The sequence below is a fragment of the Eriocheir sinensis genome, chromosome 18 (genome assembly GCF_024679095.1).
Source record: "Eriocheir sinensis breed Jianghai 21 chromosome 18, ASM2467909v1, whole genome shotgun sequence".
In the NCBI taxonomy this organism is placed as follows: Eukaryota; Metazoa; Arthropoda; class Malacostraca; order Decapoda; family Varunidae; genus Eriocheir; species Eriocheir sinensis.
This window is the reverse complement of record NC_066526.1, coordinates 11,360,736-11,380,638: the sequence shown is the minus strand read 5'-3', so window position 1 is coordinate 11,380,638 and position 19,903 is coordinate 11,360,736. Positions and strand designations below refer to the sequence as shown.

At 40.9% G+C, this 19,903-nt stretch overlaps 1 protein-coding gene across 16 annotated transcripts in view; it reads right to left on the bottom strand.

Annotated features, from left to right (window-relative positions):
• Window positions 1–2,209: 2,209 nt before the first annotated feature.
• Window positions 2,210–19,903, bottom strand: part of LOC127000300 (vinculin-like) — an 82,684-nt gene continuing 64,990 nt past the window's right edge. The window contains exons 13-26 of one of the 16 annotated variants that reach the window (XM_050863839.1): window positions 19,135–19,332; window positions 18,845–18,936; window positions 18,245–18,304; window positions 16,661–16,760; window positions 15,746–15,886; window positions 12,551–12,616; window positions 12,233–12,343; window positions 11,881–11,955; window positions 10,199–10,332; window positions 9,813–10,052; window positions 9,325–9,415; window positions 7,454–7,483; window positions 6,181–6,198; window positions 2,210–4,809 (exon numbers count right to left, since the gene is read on the bottom strand). In XM_050863839.1, coding sequence (XP_050719796.1) covers window positions 4,640–4,809; window positions 6,181–6,198; window positions 7,454–7,483; window positions 9,325–9,415; window positions 9,813–10,052; window positions 10,199–10,332; window positions 11,881–11,955; window positions 12,233–12,343; window positions 12,551–12,616; window positions 15,746–15,886; window positions 16,661–16,760; window positions 18,245–18,304; window positions 18,845–18,936; window positions 19,135–19,332 — 1,526 coding nt within the window. In that variant the 3' untranslated portion in view covers window positions 2,210–4,639. The remainder of the gene's footprint in view (window positions 4,810–6,180; window positions 6,199–7,453; window positions 7,484–9,324; window positions 9,416–9,812; window positions 10,053–10,198; window positions 10,333–11,880; window positions 11,956–12,232; window positions 12,344–12,550; window positions 12,617–15,745; window positions 15,887–16,660; window positions 16,761–18,244; window positions 18,305–18,844; window positions 18,937–19,134; window positions 19,333–19,903) is intronic. The other 15 variants (XM_050863840.1, XM_050863841.1, XM_050863844.1 and 12 more) reach the window with 15 other exon arrangements.

Here is a 19,903-nt window from a genome sequence, read left to right as displayed (position 1 = left end):
TCCAGGGTGCAGAAGTCGTGTACAACTATCACTAGGATCATCAAACAGTCCAAGAAAATTCCAGGAACTTCTACGAGAGGCTTCACTAACAGGCGTACTAAGGTGCCAATACGTTAAAGAATAAAGGCTCTCCGGATCGCTTGAAATCAAACTCTTGTGCGTGTGCTTTTGTAACTTTCAAATGACATTGCTGAAGCTTTGTTCCTCGCTCCGTCATGAATCTTAACATCTCTACGTGTCATTAGATGGAGATTGGGTGCTATCTTTACCGCCGATAGGTTACAAATTTGGTGAAGATATGTTACTTTTCCGTTAGTTGAGATGGGGGTCTTAGTTTATATATAGTTAATTAAGCAGCGAAAAGTTACCGTCATAAAACTGCACCGCATCCGTATGTAACTGGTGGCCAATAAACTGCCAATCTATCTATCTGTATATCCACAGTTTAGGATACTTCTCTTCCTTCGGCCCAAGCAACTCACGGCGTAATGGTTCATGCTGGGGACTAATCATCTTAGGACGATTAGATTATAACGGCCTAACGGACTCACTACCGAAATTGATGCAGCCTAATAGTCCTGAGGCTCAAAGGGAACTGACGCGAGGGAAGCCGGCGAGGGAGAGAAGGACTAAGGAGGAAAGACAGGGAGGAGCCATAAATTTCCCAAGTCACGAAAGAGGACGATAAAACCTCGACCAGTGGAGAAAATTTATCTTACCTTGGACTTGCTGTGGTCGTGGTGGTGATGGTGGTGAAGGTTCCAACACAACACGAAACCACAAGACATAACAGCCAAGGAGTCACACGTAAGTACCCCCTCGAGTCGTGAAAATGATAGCTAATAGATCAATAAATAACGATAATGTGACTGACTCGCGTCTCGCCTGATTGCTAATTAAGTCTCGGCTATAAACTAGGGTAGACTCTGACCCGCCTCGCGTAAACTGAGTCGAGTTGCGTCTCCCCTCCAACATTTACTTCCACGCCGCGGCCTCCGGGATGTACTCTGCGTGATCTCTCCTTCTCCCTTTCTCCCGCCTCACTGTGACCGACATGCCTCAAGGGACTGAGCAGATTGGCGGACTGTTACTTGCAGATTCAACTAGTATTCCATAATGACGTGATGAGGATAGTTAGAGGAGATTGATGATGGAACGAAGAGAATCATTGTTAACATTGACTGGCCACACAACTGATGACTAGACATATTACGTATAGCTATGCGAAGACACTTATCGTATTTCAGGATGGTTCGGACACCTTGAATTATGAGACAACTGAAAACAGCGTAAATATGAAGAAGTCATTATAACACATCTGAGCGTTTCATCTCCCTGCGCACCCAGACATGTTCATGAAGCTTTTTTAGTTCACTCTTGGTTATGAAGCCTTGGGGATGCTGCAGAGCTGTGTCTATGCTCTGGAACGGGTTACCATAGAGCGATGATGTTACTGATACTATTTTGGAGGCTGTTGCTACTATTTTTTACCTCTCCCACATAAGTACTGACTGGGGAGTGTCTCGGGTCGGTCAGTGAGTCAGTGAAGCCTCGAATGTTTGTGTTGAAGTCCCGAGATTGTAACTGGTCTTCACTTCTACCAGTCAGTTACCGACGCCTCCACACCTTCTTGTTGCCAGGTGAAAGGAGAGGCGGCAGACGAGGGAGGGTCGTCACACACTAAAGCCAGTTGTGTGTTAATGGTACACAATAAATCATCTCGGCCAGGGAGAGGAGCCAAATTCTTCCTAACGAAATTACATGAAATATTAATATAGATTCTGATAACACTCAATATCATGGCTTTTTAACAAGGGTGTGGAGTATATGTAGACAGATTAGGCGATGAAAGTAGATGTATAAATGGATTAATAACAACAGTAAATGATAAATGATAGAAAAATAGCAGCTCAACATACCTTTTCTTGGCCGCACTAAGCCCAGGGACGCAGATGTTGGTCTTCGAGTCCGCGTCGTTCAACAATTTCTCGCATTTGTGGCTTGAGTCCATTTTTCAGTTAATTAAATTCCTCACTCACACCTGCTCTCTCTCTCTCTCTCTCTCTCTCTCTCTCTCATACTATATCTATCCATCTCTCTCTCTTGGTTTGCTTCCACTCGTCTTCCTCACACACACACAAGCTGTCATGGACTCACTTCATTATGTTTATGCAACAGATGTAAAGAGAAAGTCGAGGAAAACAAAAGATCATGATTATTCACTATACTTTTTTTTATAAAATATCAGATCTTGCATGTCAAAGATTGAAAATGGAACCAAGACAAGTTTTCAAGGTGGACCGAGAATTTAGAGAAGAGTGAAGCAGGACTTGGCTGGCCGAAGCCCCTCACTGCCAGGAGTCCAGTGGGAGGCTCCTGGGTCGCCCTCCTCATGCTCCAGACTTTTCCTTTGTGCAACCACACATGCGGACGACAGAAGCACTGCATCACCAGGAATTGTAGACTTTGTGTGTGTGAATCATCTGGATGTTTAACCTATGCATAATGAAATGCACAGAATGGTACAATTTGAATGTTTAATTTCTTTTTTCTATAAGCAGCTATAAATTACAGATACACCTCCTGTTCACAGTGGCATTTAGTGCTTCAACTATATAAGGCCTCAGCGTGATTGTAGGTGCTTAAATCACTAGGGCGTTGGAACCAGAGAGGAATACAAGAATCAAAACAGGAACGCTATCGACCTCTCTACTCAGGGGTTGTATGCACTTAGGGAACCTGAACTTCCTTGAAGGATTAAGATATCTATAAAAGACTGTAAACATTTAAGTCATGGTAAATCATCTTAATTACAGCTTAAAGGCACTCAAATTATTACAAACACAACAAAAATCATATCAACAAGCTCAATATTATACCCTTATTAGTTCCACCTTAACCTAAATCAATGAGCATAAATCTATCATAGTGTACTCTCTTGTCCTAACAGTTACATGGGTATAAATCTGCTGTGTGACAGACTACAAGGTAAGCACCAAAGAAACAGACACTAGTCATGTGTTAAGCTACAGTAATCCATTAGTTTTGCACAAGGGGCGTCAGATCAGCCTTGATCTGCGGCGGCAGCTCACCACTACACTGCACGGCAGTCGTGACTAACCTAATATTGCAAGTCTAATTCTCCAGAAAGTGGATAGTCTTTACATTCTGACATACCTAGTCAAGAAGATTTCTCAAGTGGTTTTGTCTGCCTGAAAACTTTAGCTTAGGAAGTGCGTGATACATTGCAAGAATTACCTGAAAATCCAGCAGAAATCTACAATGTGATAACACACTGATATGGCATTGCTTCCCTGAACAATTTGGTGAAAAAATCTGGCTAAACTTGCAAGTAGGAGTAAATGCTTATCATTTGTAATTTTTAAAGTAAATTGAAAACAATTAAGTAAATTATGTGAATCATACAATTACAAAAATGTAACAGGCTTACTTAAACAAATTTTTAAGTTGGTAGTAGTTTAAACATAACAAAACAGAATGTATGTCATTGTTCTTCATAGAAGGAAGACAACTGCTTTGGCACATTAACATGTGTACAGCAAAGCCTCAGTCATCTGCATCATTTCAGCCGAGGCCAGCACTATTTGTATGGCCACATCAAAACTCTTGAATGCAACAGCAACGTTGGTGCTGTGAGAACCATCAGAGCGGTTTTCTCTGTCCACATAAATCCCAGACACTACATGAATATTATGTTGGTTTTGTGATGGTTTTATACATGGCTTACAGACTTTACGATAAGTTATGCAGATACTGAGACAGTGCTGCACATCTCAGTCTTAATGCAGACAACTTCCACCAGTCATCCGTCCCCGACAGGCTGTGGTGACAGATCTGCGGCTCTGGGTCCCCTGGCAGATGATATTGAGTTTCACACAATGCAGATGTGGATGACTGAGGGTTTGCTGTATGTAAAGGTTAACCTGATGGACATTTTTGTGTTTATTTCTAACTTCTTTTAGAAGAAATTATCATTCACAGCTGATGAAAATGTTGAGTGTTTCGCATCTTCAGATATTTTTTTTTTGGCGTGGAAGATGAATCATTCGTCAATACTTGAATTCATTAAGTATTCCAATATTCTTTTTATGCAATATTTGCTTCTGGGAGATCACAGAAATTAACTTACGAAGTTAATTGGTTATGGCAAACCATAAAAATTATTTACAAGAACATTCATTACATGGTATTAAGGCAGTGTTGACTGTGTACATGTTCCAACAGAACACAAGCTTCTCCGTAATGAGTAATGTCTCGTGGCAACGTAATCTTGTTCACCAAACACTATTAAGACCTGGCCTTGTGACCTAAGCTGTGGGGGTTTACTGAGCACATCGTTCAGCTACAAGACTCGGGCTACTGCAGAAGTTCTCAAATTGGACATTTCCTGCACCTTTCCCAAACATGGCGGCAACTCAATCAAACTTTATAGCCAAACAATAATGCCCATCAATAAGCTATTATGTATTCTTTTGAAATTCAATATAAAATAGACCTCTCTTTACCTTTAGCTATATACTGTGTATATCGCATATCTATACAATTCATAGGCTATGTAGAACATATATGAAGTAGTAGTGTGAAAAAGTAGTGGTAGTAGTGTGGAAAAGTGGCGTCCTTAATACTGGTACCAGGGCTGCTTGCGGACCCAGCGCAACCTTATGCCAGCGTCGGTGCGGATCTTGATGGAGGCGGCCTCGGCAGCGCGCACCGTCTCCTTCACGGACTGCATCAGGTTCTGGGCATTACCCACCAGCATCTCCGTTGCCTCCTGATCCTCCTCCGAGCCTGGATGGAAGCACGCTTTAGAAAACACCCTACTCACTCCTCTCTCACTGATGAATGCTAACCAAAGAGCTAAGCTGTTGAGTGATAGTTATTTATTTGCACTACATCCCAGAGTAACTGAATCATACTAGTTTAGCATCTACATATTTCTCAGTGATATTCCTTGATATGAAACACGTAAAAAGACTTTTGAAAGTAAACACAAACTGCCATAAAAGTGTTAGTTGAACACTCAAAACACACTGCTATGTCTACGGTAGTTTCCCAAAACTGTTAATGATTAATAACTTCAGTTTTCAGACTTCATCCACAACTAACAAATATCAATTAATCCATCAACAGGGGCACACGCTAGGGGGGGGGGGGGTCCCTCACCCACCCTGTGACACAACCCAAGGGGTCCCCTGAACAAGGCTGCATGCAGGCCCCCGGCACTGATAACTTTGATAAAGTTCAGACATCAACAGAAAGTTTGATGACGTAGCAGCAAAACAAAATTAAATGTTTCTGCATTTTAACCCAAATGTGCCTTTTCTAATGATATGAAATGGCATATAAGAAGGAAGCAACACTAATCAAAACACAGAATGATAATAAAATATTCTTTAGTAAATATTCCTTACTATGTGTTCTCTGTCATTCAAGTGGACCATAATGCTTAATGAGTTTTGCAGTGTTATGGCCGGCAGAGTGAATACGAGTGACTCAAAGATTTTTTTTTTTTTTTGGGGGGGGGGGAGGGAATAATGATATAAACATGAAAGTGGGACACCACAATTGTTTCAGTAGAAAGATCGCGCACACAAAAACAAAGCAAGTGCCAGGTACTGTTAGCGGCTCTTGAAAAGTTTACACTCATTTTGGGAAACACAGTTGATTCTGTGGTGCTGGCAACACAGCACACACAAACACCACTTTGATTTCTGTGAGAAACACCTACAAAACTATTCTAACACTTAAATGATAGCTTGAATCATTGAACCACTTCAGATGAAGAAGTATGGGATGCCATTTTGGAAAGAAAATTCTTTAAAAACAAACTTTACAAGGAGTACAGAATTTTTTTTACTTATGAACTAAATTCATGTCATTGACCAAGAATTTCCAGGCTGGCAGCTTTACTAAGAGGAGATCACACATCCTTCCTGCTACTGTCACCATAATTCTCCTTAAACAATAAAAATGAAGCCTTTGCTGCATGATCCACAACAATCACAACAAAACACAGCATTGCCAATGGTGCATCAGTCACACACTCACAAAGAAGGAGTGCACTGCACACTACCATGCTGCCAACACTACCAACTGTGTACACACTTATTACACACACAAACACACACTCCACTCAAGAAGCTCTCCGGCCATACTTACTGGACCCAATCAGGATCTCTGAAAGGATCACCACGCATGCAAGAAAGAGGATGAAAATAAGTATCAGGTCACAAAATCCTCTAATATTTACCTCAGATTACGAAAATAAACCATTCATTTTCCAGACAACAGACATGACGAGGACACAACTGACAAATAATATTTCCACGTCTACCTTCACTAACACTCAGTGGTAACTACCTCTCAGTAACAGCTCTCCTAGTAAACAGTTTTAAACACAACAAATACTTGCACAACAAAAGTTTGATGCATTTACATCTTTTAACATGATACTGATCTGACACCTCACTCATGCCAAAACAATGATATGAGCGTTGCTACATCACACCTGCTCTGGCTCGGCTGGAAAGAAATCTTGAGGCCGTGAGTTCCCTGGCCATCCCTCATCTCATACAGTGAACAAGGCTTTCCTTCAAAGGGAAAGCTTAAACATTGCTCATATTTATAAGAGTTGCTACTTCATACCTGGAGACTAGATCTCTCAGCTACTCACAAAATAGCATTTGCTTCCAAAAGATGAAATACTGCTAAGGAAGACATTTCCAGAGTTAAAATATTGCACCTTGACAGCACTGCACACAACTCTTCTTCAAACAGGCAAAGAGAAAATGATTAAGTCACCCCATAAAACAGCTCTTTGAATTCAACTTCCCTGACAGTGTGAGTGATGTTAAGAATTAATGGTCGTAATAAATTTTGTAAACATGCTGTGAATCAAAGCCTTCAGTTTGTGCTAAACTCATTCCAAATAATTTTGATAATATTACACATGCACTACTGATGAGTAGGATCTGCAACTCTGTATCATCTTCAAGAATTATCTTCAATCTACTGTACCTCATGCTATAAATGAGTACACTCATCTACTAGTGAGTTCTCTCTATAATAAAAAGTAATGTTCAACCACTAAAAAGTGCATTCTTTCGTAACACCAGTGCTTCAAAAGGTACTTGGAGGAGGGGCTTGAGCTACAGTGCCTCAGACCTCTGGGCAGGGGTTAGGGGCAGGTAAAGGGAGGTCTGAAGAGCTTTTCTAGTGCTAACTTGCCTCTGAATAATATCGGGTTTAAACAAAAAATCTTAAAATCAAGTAAAAATCTGTCAAGTGATAAAAATCAAAGTTGTGACCCGGCTGAATGTTAAGAGTGGCGAGAGACTGGCTAGCACTAAAGACCTGTAGAGCAACGGGGTATGGGGGTCAGACGGGGTCAGTGGAGGCATGACAGAACAAGCAATCAACATCATATCTTTACCGATCTCCGATTCACGTCGAGGGAAGCACTCTGTGTTATGGAGTGGGAAAGAAAGAGAGTGTCATGACGACCAAAAAAAGCTGTTATGAGCACAAACAAGAACCACAGTCAGCAATTATAGGTGAAATACAGACACATCATGTTGAATCACCAAGTAACTGCTTCATTACAGAAAAATATGAATCCTAGATGTAGTACTATGATGTACCTTTTGCTAATAAAATAGTTATCATATTAAGGCACCTCTACACTTACTGAGCAATATGTTTTATATGACCCCATATTATTACTATTGCACTCTTAAGATATGAAACAGGAGACACTTTTTTTCATCTTTTTGAATGATGGAACCAGTGCATAAGTTAATAACTTTATGGCAAACTGACTTCTTATCAAAACCAATTAAGAAATCCTGAAACTAAATGTATTATGTACTGTTAATCAACTAATGTCTGGGACTACTGCAGAACTTATGGCAGGACTGAATGTTTGAGTGTAGACATTGGTTCCCTTTCTTTCGTTCTTAAAACACTTATCTCCTGTATCACATGAGGTTAATAAGATGACTGAGTAGCTAATTCAAACCCAAATCTTGCCACCAATACTAAGCAGCTAAACCACTAAGATAATACTGTCATGTAAGGGACTACTCAATATCCAGTATACCTTCAGATGCACGGCTCCCTGAGTTATGAGGTGATGATTATTATGAAGTACATGTACCTCAGTGGCAGGTCCAGAGGGGAAGGCACTTGACTTTAACTGACATACAGAATTCTTACAAGGCTCATGCTTTGGTAACTCAGGTGACGAGAGGCAGTTTGCGAACACTAGGTAACAGTGTTCACCTCTTCCCTTTAAGACACTGAATCTGCCGCTGATTTATATACTTTTATTGATCATTAGTTTATAATTAGTTTTAATATACAGCTGTGCAAAACTTTTAGGGGAATAATATAAATGATCTTTCCCATACACCGCTGAGCAGATGTTCTCCTGTAACCCACTAAAAAATCATTGATAGTTGATTCCACTGCTCTGTTGGGAAAAAAAATGCAGGATTGACTGGCCACCTCTGATCAAATCCACATTAATATTGACTCTGCACCACGGGACACACCAGCGCAACATGGGACAAGGACACCACAACGACAGGCTCGTGACCACACCACAGACAGGGACATACAAACACTTGCACCACTATTATATGAACAATGAACAACTCTGTAAGCTTTTGTATCAAGAGTTTTATTAATAAGAGTGTTTTTCCTGTCCATTACTAAGGGATGTTCTGGAAGAGTAACCTGGGGGACTAAGTAGCTTGAGTATATATTTGTATTCTTAACTGACCTTCTAGAATCGTGTCAACCCTTCACAAGCATCATGTTACTAAGCAGGAGAGGCCTTGGCAAGAAATGGGTTGGGTTGTACGGCTGATTGTGGTTTATTTATCTTTTTCAATGGTTGTAGGTCTTTGTGTTTGTAATTATTTGTTATAGGAGCAAGAAAATGGTGACACCTAGCATCCTTTTTTTTTTTTTTTTTTTTTTCAGGAGAGAATCTGATATTTAGACAATTGTTTATCCATTAATTTTAAAACCAATTTATGAACCTTTCAATATGAGCTTATGCAAACTATGGCAAATTCCTCCACCTTACAAAACTTCCCTGTTATAGAATTTTTTTATTATTCATAGTAAAAAAAATATGAATATGAAACCAACATCACCTTAAATAGTAAAGGGGCTCTGTACCTAAATATACCATAGTAGACTTTTTAGAGATTACTTGAATTTAATAAAGGCTCATCAATTATCCTTTAAAGTTGAATATCATGACTGGAAAATACAAAACACAAAAGGAACACTTACCCTGGGCGCCAAGCATTGTTGCCTTGACGGTGGACAGAATCTTGAGCTGCGTTCCGATGGTGGGGATGCGCTCACACACTTGCAAGAGGTTCTGTAAAGAGGCCACAGAATATTATTACCTTACAATGCATGTGCTCCGTTTCAGTGTCAACCCCTTGACTGCGGATTTCATACAAGAAGACATCACCAAGCTACAAGAATGGAACAAAAAGTGGCTGCTACAATTCAATGAAGAAAAATGTAAAGTCCTGCACCTTGGGAGGGGATATCCAGCATACCAATACCACATGGGAAACACTCCACTATCCACCACAGAGACAGAGAAAGACCTGGGAGTATATGTTACCAGGCTACGAGTGAAAGCCAAATCCGTGCCAATCGCAGCGGACGGGTTAAAAGTCTAGCATCACACTGTACCATGTATGTATGAATGCACTAAATACTCTTCTGCTGAGAGCTGAGCATCACAATTCCTGATAAACTCTCACCGTTCTCATCCTCTTGTCGGTGCACTCCCTGGCCAGGTCCTTGGCTAGCCGGGTCACCTCCTCAGAGGCCTCGGCAATTGACTTAGCACAGGCGATCAGGTCCTTCTTGGTGCCACCTTCCCCTCGCACCAGCTGTGACAACTGTGCCATGAGCAGGGCCATCTTCTTTGCTGCAGCGATGATTTCATTGTCTCGAGACGACCATTGTTTGACCTCTTGGTGAAGGCCGTGAGCAGCCATCTGAAAAGAAAGGGTGCTGGTTCATGTTGGGTAGACTAAATTGCCACCTTGTTATTGAGTCATGTGCAAGTCATCTGAGAGCATGGATTTAAAGGCTGTGTTAGTGCAAGGACTGAAGAGGCAGCAGTGGTAGCCGTGGGACTGACCATGATGGGCTGGTTGGGCTGCGGTGCCTCGTTGAACATGCTGGTCTCCTCCTCGTCGTCGGTCTCTGGTGGGGGAGGGCGTGGGGGGGGTGCCTTATCCCCACCAGGCAGGGGGGGTCGGGGAGGTGCCTGATCTGTCAAGGCCAAGGCATACTTTAATGTGGCGGCCAGGATGGTGTCGGCAAAGATGGACAACAACCATTAAGTGTTACACACATACAAGCTCCAAAGGCAATTGAAGCCACAGTGAAATTGCAACAAAAGCCAAACAAAATATATACAAAAGTAAATAGGTGTTAATTTGAAATCAGGATGAAGTAATCATCTACACAGTATGTACAGTGAAGTTTTAACTAATGGCAAAATAAGAAGTAAATTTTTAAATACTATTGAAGTTAAGTAAGGGTAACTTAAATATGTAACTTCATTATAATAAAAAACATATTAAAATTTACTGATATCTCTGCTATGATGTTTATCCTTCATCACCAACAGTAGCTGGTGTACGACTAACACAAAATACATCACACGTGCAGACACTGACATGCAACACATGCAGCTGAGACAACAACCTACACAGCGTCAGCACAACAAGGTTTACAGCTCAACACAACCATGCAGCAACAAATACAAAGGTACATAAACATTGCTGGCAGATGACGGCTGGAAAGAAATATCGGTGATTCACGGAATGCAACAAAAAAGCTGAAACAGTAAATTGATTGAACGGTTGCAATGGTGGAGGCAAGATGCTGACGTCCTCCTTCCGGGGGTGACGCGGGGCATGCCATGCACAACTGCCACTTGTTCTTGGAGGACAAAAAACAATGAGGTTCAGTTTGGTGGTACAGGCAAGACAGCAACAGTATTATGACAGTGGGAAGAAGCAAGATACAGAGAAGAGGTTGTAGTCAGTATTGGGAGCTGTTCTTAGGCTTTCACTGATAAATATATACATACTTTATTTCACTGAGCAAAAATCAATGTATTTAGAAAGTTTGATCAAGTTATCTGACCTAAAAACAGCTTTCAAAACACTTCCACATTTTCAAGATTTCTTCTCATCAATCCTGAAAGTAAGAATAAGTGAAATGAGGAACTACACAACCAATGAAGGTGGAGGAGGAGGTGTGGGGCGTCTGAATACTGACGGCCCCGTACAGAGGAGCTACATTACAGGGTGGGAGCAGTGTCCCCGGTCTTGCACAAATGTCGGTCAAGCTAGCATGGCAGGGTTGAATGTGCTGAGAAAAGGTTGGTTTGTCTTGAACTGGCAGACACAGAAATGAAGCATCATCAAGTATTTATATATGGACTTTCTATTTGAAGAGGATGGTGACTCTATACTAACAGGATTTTAACATGTAGAGTCAAGTCAGAGGAAAAGCATTTTGGATTTTCTTGTATTATGATACCACTTTTACATTTAGGTTTACTGCTGTCTCAATTTCTTCTTCATATTAAAAACAAATATTCCTTTAAACTTTTTTCAAGACAAGTGATTCAAACGTTACGAAAAAGAAAATATTTGTGCATTTTTTGAGTTTCAGGAGAAAGAATTATAATCCCCACAAGATTTAGTCAACATGAAAATTCTCAACCAACATTTCCTCCTGGACACATTATTATAATAACTGTTGCATTCCATTGTTTTCTCTTGACTTATATACAACAACAACAACCTCTGTAGCAGGGAAAAGGGTCCGTGGGCAGCTCATCGTCTGTGTAGCTGTCATAGTGAGTCTCAGATGGCTCTCCTGGGGGCAAGGAATGACTTCAGTACCATCTTCACAGGAACTTGTGCAAGGTCTCTTATGTACCTATTTATTAGACTCCACAAATTCATAGGAAGGTTTGAATTTTATCTTTATTGTAACTTTAAGAAGCAATCAAAATTTACAAGATCCAGAACCAATTACGTGGATTTTAAGGAATTTATCAAAACTTATTGGAACAGAAGATTATGATACAAAGTGAGTAGGATCCACATATCTGTCAGTGAGCCACAAGTGCCTGAGAATGTTGGTGTAGTACCTCTGCCCCACTTTGGCACGGCTGATATTAAGCCCGCATTGGGAGACTGGAAGGAGTGGGGGCGGTCCAAGTCATGGCAGGGGGACGGACCTGCCCCAACCTCCCCACTAACTGAAGCCAAGTGAGAGGTGACCCACGTTACACCAGACACACACTCACACCATCATGTACAGCACCCAAAACAGAAAACACTTAAGATGATCTCCACATTAAATAAAAAATTGTCAATATAGGAAAATCACTTGAAAATCTTTCCATATAATTTTTAAAACCCACATTTGATCATCAGATTGTTGGCAAATAAGGGAGTGTTAGTACCTAGATCTGAATACACAACAGGATGGGGGGGGCCTGGCAGCGTGTGTCCATTACTCGGGCCAAGATCTGCAACAGACCCAAACACCTTTGTTGACACCTTTTATAAACACCTGCCTGCCATCACCTAGCTCATGAACTACACCACTTTGCTACACTCCACTGCCAACACCTTCTTCCTAATCATCATAAACTGGTCCAAGAGTCTGCAATCATCAAGCCATAAAGACTAACTCCTGTTCAAAGTGGCATACACTAACTCCTTAAGCCTACCTAATAATCTTATGATCTGGTGCTGTAATCTAAGTTCATGCCTTGATGAAATGAGCTTCAGAAACTCTGATTTCATACAGAGTAATGGTGTCTCAAAATATCTACTCTTAACTTCCCTCTACATGTATAACTTTTGGGATGTGCCATGAATTTGCATATGAAAATGTTTTTCTCTAGATTTCAAAAGCTAAAAATAAATTGCAAAAAGAGCGAAGCTGATGACAGCCCATAAAGCAGCTGTTTTCACACACACACACACACACACACACACACACACACACACACACACACACACGCACACACACACACAGCACACTCTTCACTCCTCTCAGTCAACGATGCACCATGCTTGCAATGAAAGGTCAAGTCCCTGAAAAACAAAACATTATACAAAGGTACACACTAGGAGTCACCATGCCATCGGCCAAGAACGAGGAAGCTAAATAAAACGAACGCCAAACAAAACTAACAAAACCTCATGTTATGTGTCCCAAAGTTCTTGCATTATGGTGGTGAAAGTTTCAGCTTCTTAGGATCATTCCTGAAAGAACAAGGTACAGTGACCCGTCATGCTGATGCTCAACACAGCCAGCTACTAGCCTCTTGCACCAGTACCTGTTTAAAGCATGAGCAGGTTCACTTAGATCAAATAATTCCTCACCTTGCAAATCTCCATAGTAATAGGGAGCTTGGGAAAAGATTATTGAGAAATGCAATTTATTTAAAGGAAAATATGAGGGCTAAGAAACTGCATCCATCAGACACTGTATTGAGCCAAGGTTAGCACCGGAGCCTTGTGATATACTAAACCATCTTTTTGAACCAGAAAGAAGGAAAACATTAAACTGATATATTTTAGCATCATTTTGAAGGTAATGAATATGCACAAAACATTAATTATGAAAATGGTATGAACTCCCACAATAACAATGAAACACATGTTATGACATGTTTCAGGTCATGCTTGAATCTTTCCCTTGTAACTGAGGGACAGGACGCTGGTGCCACAGAGGCTCAACACACACTGCCCAGAAAATCATGTAACTGTGTTGAGAAGCTTATCTGAATATTTAGAATGTTATTGTTTAAAAGGAAAGCTACAGCACTTCCTTGTGGCATTTGGGTTTCTTAAAAACCATGTTATTTAGAATTTCTGTGAAACTGAAATAATTGAAATGATATTTAACCAATGAAAAACCATGAGATTACATCATGAACTGAAGTGTTAGGGTAATCAATGACAAGGACGCTTGAGGCATGTATTTAGAAAGCTTGTCGTCCTCAGCGTGGCCTGATAGTCTACTCTTGTAACACGGCGCCGCCCAGCACACGGCGCCTCACCTCACCAGAACACAACAACAACACCACCATATATACCACTATATATATATATATATATATATATATATATATATATATATATATATATATATATATATATATATATATATATATATATATATATATATATATATATATATATATATATATATATATATATATATATATATTTTGGCCAATTTGTTTCTTCTCATTCCTCCAACAATAATTCAGTCAACAAACTGTCTTATCAGCTGCCAATGTATCTTTCCAAAAAATATATATTTTTTCAGATTTCTTGTCCTCTCTGCGAAATCGTATTACCTAAGGCACACCTCCAATGACTCCTTCACATGGCCTACATTCTGCATCCAGAGTAATTCACGTCTTCCATCCATTGCCCTGGTGCTCTCCTACCTCTAAGACCTGCCCTTCAGAGGGTAGGAGGGTGGTCAGGGCAGAGGCCTCTAGCTCTCCCTCCTCACACCTCTCTTTGGCAACATCAACACATAAAAATATACACTCTAAATACTTTTCTTGCAGATCTATCTTGTCCACAAGTTCCTAGTCTATGAAGTGTAACTAATCCACACAACACATGACACCGACCCTCAGAGAGAGAAACTATTCTGCTGGAAGAGATTTGCACACTTTGCTATAAAACAAAGGCATCATCAATGGATCATGATTGAGAGTACAGGAGGTTATTCTGAAAGGGAAAGACACTACCATCATCAGCTATTAGTCAACACTTTAGACGAGAATGCGATGAAAGCCGTTATTATACACTCCTTTAACTGGATACTTGCATAGTACTGTTCTTTTTTAGTCTTCACATAAAACACATAACCATTCATAGTCACCATTTAACAAGCCTTTTAATAGCAACACAAAAGTCACCTCATGACCACCAAGGCTGGAGCACAAACTCTGGGTTATGATCACATATCAGTCCAGCTTTGACAGTGAACCAACAGTTACACGAGAGGGAGGACAACAGTGACAGAAAGGGGCCGAGACTCAGGGTATGACGTGGATAGGTTGCAAGAGCCATGTGTCTCTCCATTACTATGCATTACAGATATCTATGTCTTACAGCTGCTGAATTCTTTGCTATCTGGCCATGAGACTAAGCATATGTCATCCCGACCCCTTTGGAACCAGCAACACATCTCAAACACAATCCATGCTTAACAAAAGTGGTTTGGGCCCCCATAGTTTAGGTGTGTCTGCCCAACAATAGGCTCAGTTTATCCTCATGGTCAAAACAACATTAAATTAATGTGGGTCAGGCAATCTGGTACTGAGGAACACATCACATGAATCTTAGAAATTTATGACTTAATTCTTCACCCAAGACATGACTTCCATCAACTCAATTTCTCCTTGTTACAAAAAGGCACTGAGTTGAGGAATGTCCAAATAAGGCTTTACTGATGCAAACTCCAAACTGTGACTTCACACCATGTGACACCACGTGCCCCAGGACTTGACAGTGCCAGGCATTGTTTAAATTTGATTAAGATGAACTCTACTCCTACACCTCCACACATGATCACTGAGCAAACTGGGCCAGCCACTCCCGGCCTGGTGCACTAACTCTACCTCTCTCGGGCAAGTGGATGCCCTGGTACTGCGAGGGGGTCAGGGCTCTCTCGGGCTCCCCAAAGATTTTCATAAAGTCCACTTTAAAAATGTCATCATCAAGGTCGATTTGGGGAGGAGCTGGTGGCCGAGGGGGAGCTGCTGTAGGAGGCAAAGGCACACATGCTAAAGATCCTACTGTGACGAGGGTTCACTCAGACCCCCTCACACACACTAGCGCTACTCTAGACCCCATACTCAATTCTCAGCTGTATGGGAAGAATTCAGTTCATATACTTCAGTAAATGCAAGGGGAAACAGTTTACCATGCTTGGTGTTTGTACAGCATGTGATAAGAATAATGGTCCATACTACATGTTGCTAGACTCCTCAATGCATCTCTAAGAGTATTTATGCAAGCTTCTACACTGCACTGCCCGCCACCACCTGCTGCACACCACACACAGGACTTGGGGCTGAGATTACAACACCCTTAAAAAGACACATTCACTCAAGTTGGCTTACCTGTCTCATCCAAAAAATAATGTGGTGCTTGAAACAAAAATTTGGTTTGGCATTACCATGAGGCTACGTGAGGAAGACCAGTCAGTACATTATTGTGGAATGTTGTCAGTTAACCTTCAGCTAACCATGCACCATGTCCTAACTATTTACAGAGACTATGGAATATTGGCCTTCTCAATAGATGCTCATGAAGAAAGGTGCTGAAATCTGTACTGATAATAATTAATGGATACAATACAACCCCCAAAACAATAATAGAAAAATCTACATGAATAAGGGAGGAAAAATAGATTAATGAATTTCCTGCTTCCCAAACTAGTGATACAATGACTGAACTTTTTTGGTAATTAATAGAAGGACTTGTTAATCTATCCTTAATGTTCCTCAGTGCCGGCATGAACGTGTTCTTACCATTGAGGCTGAGGGAGGACATGTCGGGCGGGGGCGGGATGACCGGCTCGTCTGGGTACACCATCACAGCGCGGCGCACCTCACCCACGGCACTCAGCAGCTGGGGATGGCATGCACACATTAAAGAAACACTTCCAAAACATTCTTCACCTCCTTTTTCCACTTAATGATGGTTGGTTTTCAATTACAGCAATTATTCTTATATTATTTGAAGTCTACAAATAGAATTTTCCAAGTTTTGAACATGGACTTTGTTTCAGCCTAAATATTTATTGCTTTCATAATCAATAAACAGGAAGCACGACAATGATTCACGGCCATACACGGGGCTGTCAAACCACCCAGGCTGTTCTTTGTTGGCACCACAAATGGTCTGAGGCATAATTAATTGATCAACCAAAGTAATGGACAAATATTCCACTGACAGACACCCACAGTTGAATCGGGAACGGACAATTTACGAAGTGTTGGCAGATGCAAAATAACTGCCACCTCTATCAAGTAAGGTTGTGAAGCAGCCACAGAGCGAGGGCACCAAGCCACACTCTGACGGCATGTGTTTTCTACTTGCTTTTCTTTATGAGAAATCATAAATTTTATATCATATGCGAATAAAATAAATACTAACTAACATATTTCTTTGTAAATTAAGACTCATAAACCTAAAAACACATTCACACATGCATGATATTTTTACAGTGCAAGATGCTGACCATGAAGGGTCAGAGTTGATTTCTACAAAAAAATAATGGTCATTCTCCAGGAAGCATTCTTACAAATTAACTACATGTGCAACAATAAAAAGGAAAAAAAATAACTAAAGTATCTTCATCACCAGGTGACCCCAGATCCCACAGGGGCAGCTGGGGACTCAAAAAGTGACACTTGACCGTTTGGCCGGGTGAGAGTTTTACACCAAACTGTAGAGCGACATTCCTTTCAGCTACCTCCCATGATTTGCAGAAGTATGGACATGTGTTCTTCACCCCTTGTCTCAGGGTTTCAGCTCTACAAATAAAAGACATTACTGTGAGTGCTAAGCTCAGCCTCCCATAGTGACTTCAGAAGCAAGCAGTGACCTGCACAGCTACAGCCTGAGAATGGCATCTCTTATCCATGTCTGGTGCAGAAATTTAGCTCAAAGCCTCCGCTGCATGGCAGGAACACAAGCCTTGTCACAAATACAATAAAACACATCATATGTGTGCCACAGGTGAGGTTCATCCAATTATAATTTCTATACTTACTAATGAAAAGTTAACCTGAAATACTTTTGTTTGCCAATACTATTAACCAACTGTCGATGGAGTATTCATCATGGCCACACAGTGCAGCGTGACATGAACAGTCACTATGAAGTGTATGTACTAATTCCTTCCTGGGAGTGGGAATTTCAGCACCTACTTAATGAAATTATATATACATACAGCAACATGGATAACTAAGTAACTATTATACAGTATATGAATATGATGCATATGCTTCAGTTTCTGCAGGCAAAAATAATCATGTGTTTGTGTGGTGTGTGTGACGGCAGCGGTGGAACATGGAAGCCAAAGAGTAACTCAACAGGAGACCACTCACTGACATTACAGGTTGGCGGCCTTTCTGTGTGTGTTCTAAGGCAACACCTGGCTGAAGAACCTGGAAATTCATTTCAACACTTGCTAATAAATTAATTCCCTAAAATAACTGGAAATAAAATGTCTGTAATGTAATTTATGTTATGGTTTCCCTGTCTAGTCTGGCAGAGGGTGTTTCCAGCACTGGGTTGCTCATCATGTGATTTGCTGAGGCAGCTTCATATACAATCCATTTTGTTCTGCATCTCTATTTCTTGGAAATTATTATTGCTAGTGTTGATTTTCAGGATTTGTTTCTCATATTGGGTTTTCTTATAACTATATTCAATATTGCTCCCTCTCCTGAAAAAACATTACTCCTCATTTTCTTTTAGCTGTGGCTCAATACATTAGAACATGGCGACAAAATCTGAAAAATATTTTACCTCACCAAAACTCATAACAAATCCACACAGCAAGGAAACACAACTGAGCCTTTAAGTATAAGTCTTTAAATTATCAAGTAGTAAGAAATGTTATATAATAAAGAGAAGTTTTAAGGCTATGAAGGAGCCACAGAACACAAGGCAGAGCCACACACTGCTTGCTGCAGCATACTCACAGCCTGGTTGGACTGCCGCCACCTGCTGATGGCGCGCTGGTCGTCAGGGTTCATGGCCACGTCCTTTGCGTTCTGTACCATCGGTGTGACGGCTGAGGGGAGACAGGAAAGCATCACATCCCTGACTGCTGAATATGTCAATGTCCTCGCTACTGTCCTCGCAGAATGTGTTTTTGTCATTAGTTCCTAAAGTTTTATATAAGGAACAATAATAACAAATCATGGCATTAAGCTGCTGGCAAACTTTTATTGTCCTCCAGTTAGTTTTGGGGGACCAGTCTGACACTCACCAACTTGCACCTGGTCTGAGGCAGCGTTGACCTTGGCCACGAAGCTCGGGTCCTCAGAGTTGTCAGCCTCCTGCTTGGCCACCATCAGCACGCGGTTGGCCAGGCGGGCGATGGCGCTTGTGTTGTCCACCATAGCCTGGGGCTCGTGGTTCTTGATGGAGGCCTCGCAGGCGGCCGTATGCCTCTTGATCAGGTCCTCTGTGCGGGACAGGAGAGAAAATAGGTGTTGTACAATACCCTGATTAACACCACTGCATGAGGACCATAAAAAAGGTTCAGAGTTTAATTTCATGTGGAAGAATTTAACAAGGAAGGAAGGAGGGAGATTTAATTAAGGAAAGAAGGAAGACATAGTGGAAGATAGAAAGACGTGGAGAAATGGAAAAGTGGAGAATGAGAGGCATGAAGTGGATAAAGGAGACAAAACAGAATGAAAAAAAATGAAAAAAAAGGCAAAAAGAAGAAACAGTGGCCAGTGAAGTAAAGCAGGTAATAGGTGAATGCAAATGTAATGTATTGAAAAAGTAAAATCAAATAATATACTAATATTTAATCAATTATTTTAACACGAAGGCAACCACTGCTATACAGTGGGCGCAAAAATAAAGTTTACCCTATGCTTTTTTGGGTTATAAAACACAAAAATAGTTTTAAAGTTTGTTATATTGTGTCCTTATTGATACAATTAGTACTTTGTCATGTTCCCTCGAGTTTTGAGCACCTGTTCGATCCTCTTTGGCATAGATATTGCTAAATTTTCGAAGTATGA